Here is a 2,500-nt window from a genome sequence, read left to right as displayed (position 1 = left end):
TCAAATTCGACCGCTGTTGATTGCTGCTACCCAAAATGAACAAACAAACAAAAAATTTTCAAATTTAACCTCAAAAGCTCAGAGTGCCACTTCTGGCCTCTGCATAGAGACACCTAGTGGATAAATATTGAACTGACATGAGCCAGAGTGGTAGTGACAAGATGGCTGACCAAATGGTGTTTTTTTGAGCTGGAAACCTCCCCAAACAAAATTGTCTTCTCAGCAAGCCAGCAGTAGGTAAAATTGTGTTTTGTTTAATTTATTTAGTATTTGCCTGCAGAATGCCTAGAAGTAGTTTTTTATATTCTTTTTGGTTAAATTAGCAACTCTGAGCTTGTCCAAAAAACGATGGGTCAAAAATTGCCCTCTGGGTGTACGGGTGAAAAAAACTACGGGTCAAAAATGACCCTCTGGTCTAAGACTACAAAGTCTTGGACTTTGTAAATAGAGAATGGTGACAGTCCTGTATTTGACTAAAGCCTTGAATTAAATTCATTTGTAGAATATAATGTAACAATTTGAAAAATGTATGATAATATATATAAATAGAGTATATAAATAATATAATAGTATATATAAATAGTATAAATAATGTATCAGCTACTGTATATATAGAGGCCTATAGCCATGCATGTAAATACATTATTTTATAAAGGGGTCTGTATTCTATTGATTAATTTCATTCAATACCAAGTGCCTGTGGGCATTTTTTACTAAGTTAAGTAGATGGTACAGGACCAGAGACTAATAAAGTAAATACCTATTATCTTTTCAGGGAATATGGTCACTCCCTTTTCAGAACAGGGAAAGGAACAGAGAAAGTTCACTGTAAGACAAGTATTAGAGCAATTTGAAGCTAATGATAGAGACTTTGGCCCTGGATTGGACAGCAATAGCGATTCTGATGAATTGTTTCAACCACAAGAAAGTGATGATGGTGAATCTTCTGCCCAAGACAATGAGTCGTCCAATGATGAGGATGTGCCGTTTGCCGAGACTGCTAGCTCACAGATGGAGCCAAATTGTGCCACAAAAACTTACAGGTGGTGAAAGAAAGACTGAGCTGCCTGACATGAGCTTTCAAGGTGAACAGGTTGAGTCGTACCAGGATGCCATGACAAACCAGACCAGATCAGCTGAACATCCAGGAGTACAATGATTCCATGAGAGGAGTTGACATGCTGGATGTGCATCTTGAACACTGTAAATTTCCCATTCAGACCCATCCTTGGTATATGATACTTTTCTGGCATTTCTTGTCTATTGCGGTGATCAACATTAACCGTGTTTCCTATTGTTATTCTTTGAAATGATACGCCTAAAACCCAATGGGTCAAATTTGACCCTAATCCTAAATCAGGGAATAAAGGGTTAAAATTGAAAAAGTTGATATTTTGGTGTTCAGTGGACTCAAAGCAGTCAATTAATGCATAGTTCATAATTTTCCAAAGAAGAAAAGGGTTCTTGGGTTCTCCAGGGTTAAATAATTCCAAATGGTCTGTCCTCTTACTTTCAGAGTTTTTCCGATGCTTGTGCTGCTTCCACACATGGATTTTTATATTAATGCATTTGACCAATGAGATTTCAGCCGTTACTTGTTGCTAGGCAGAGTCAAAGTCAAAGAAGTTCACCTGACGCCTTCACAATCCGTTCTACAGGAACTCGAACACAAAATAAATGTCCATGAAACTGTTGCTTCAACCAATCAGATTTTGAGTTGGTGTCGCCGGGGCCTTTAGCAGCGAACGACGTCACCAGATTCAGAGCCGCTGATTGGACAGTCAGAGAGCGAACCAGCCGAAGCAGTAAACTGCATCTGTAGCGGAACCAGGACTAAACAGGTCTAAACCAGAACTACACCAGGACTAATCTTGGACTTGAGTGAGAGAGAGCGAGTGAGAGTGAGAGAGTGTCCGCAAAGCGCGATCGGGCGACAGCTGCACTGAGCCCCGTGCGGCCGCCAGGGACCCAGCGTGGTCCTTTTGTCTGTGGTCACCCGACAGTCTACGCGGGCGCACCTTCGGTCCAGTCCCGATAAACAGTCCTGGTTTAGTCCTGGTTTAGCTCCAGCGCTCCTCACTTCTCTGTGCACAGAACCTCCACGGGTCTTTATACTGTATTTGTTTAGAATAAGATGCTTTTATAACAATAAAATAGTTATTGATTAGTGGATTGTTTCAGACGGAGCACTACTGAAGACCTAGCTGTGAAATGCACGCTCCACCACTGAGTAGTAGTAGTAGTAGTAGTAGTAGTAGTAGTAGTAGTAGTAGTAGTAGTCATGTTGGTAGGAAAAGTTGTAGTAGTACACTGAGGTTCAGTTTCAGATATAACCATAACTATGGTTTAGTCCTGGTTCAGTCCTGTTTTAGTCCTGTTTTAGTCCTGGTTCAGTCGTTGTGGTCACAGTTGTCCCAGTGTCATGTGAGTGTCTTGCTCGTGGGCACAGGTGCAGTGTGACCTGTGTTCTCTGTTCTTCAGATGGACGTGCAGGCGGCGC

The 2,500-nt window shown here is 41.3% G+C and overlaps 1 protein-coding gene across 4 annotated transcripts in view; it reads left to right on the top strand.

Annotated features, from left to right (window-relative positions):
• Positions 1 to 2,500, top strand: part of LOC110168235 (alpha-2-macroglobulin-like) — a 72,373-nt gene that overhangs the window by 60,621 nt on the left and 9,252 nt on the right. For all 4 annotated transcript variants that reach the window (XM_055166877.1, XM_055166878.1, XM_055166879.1 and 1 more), the window contains one exon: positions 2,482 to 2,500. This exon is cut by the window's right edge and continues 108 nt beyond it. In XM_055166877.1, coding sequence (XP_055022852.1) covers positions 2,482 to 2,500 — 19 coding nt within the window. The remainder of the gene's footprint in view (positions 1 to 2,481) is intronic.

Source organism: Boleophthalmus pectinirostris, unplaced genomic scaffold, assembly GCF_026225935.1.
Source record: "Boleophthalmus pectinirostris isolate CB_2022bp ecotype Guang Dong unplaced genomic scaffold, ASM2622593v1 HiC_scaffold_9, whole genome shotgun sequence".
NCBI lineage: Eukaryota > Metazoa > Chordata > Actinopteri > Gobiiformes > Gobiidae > Boleophthalmus > Boleophthalmus pectinirostris.
The sequence above is the reverse complement of the archived record's forward strand: the minus strand, read 5'-3'. Positions and strand labels throughout refer to the sequence as shown.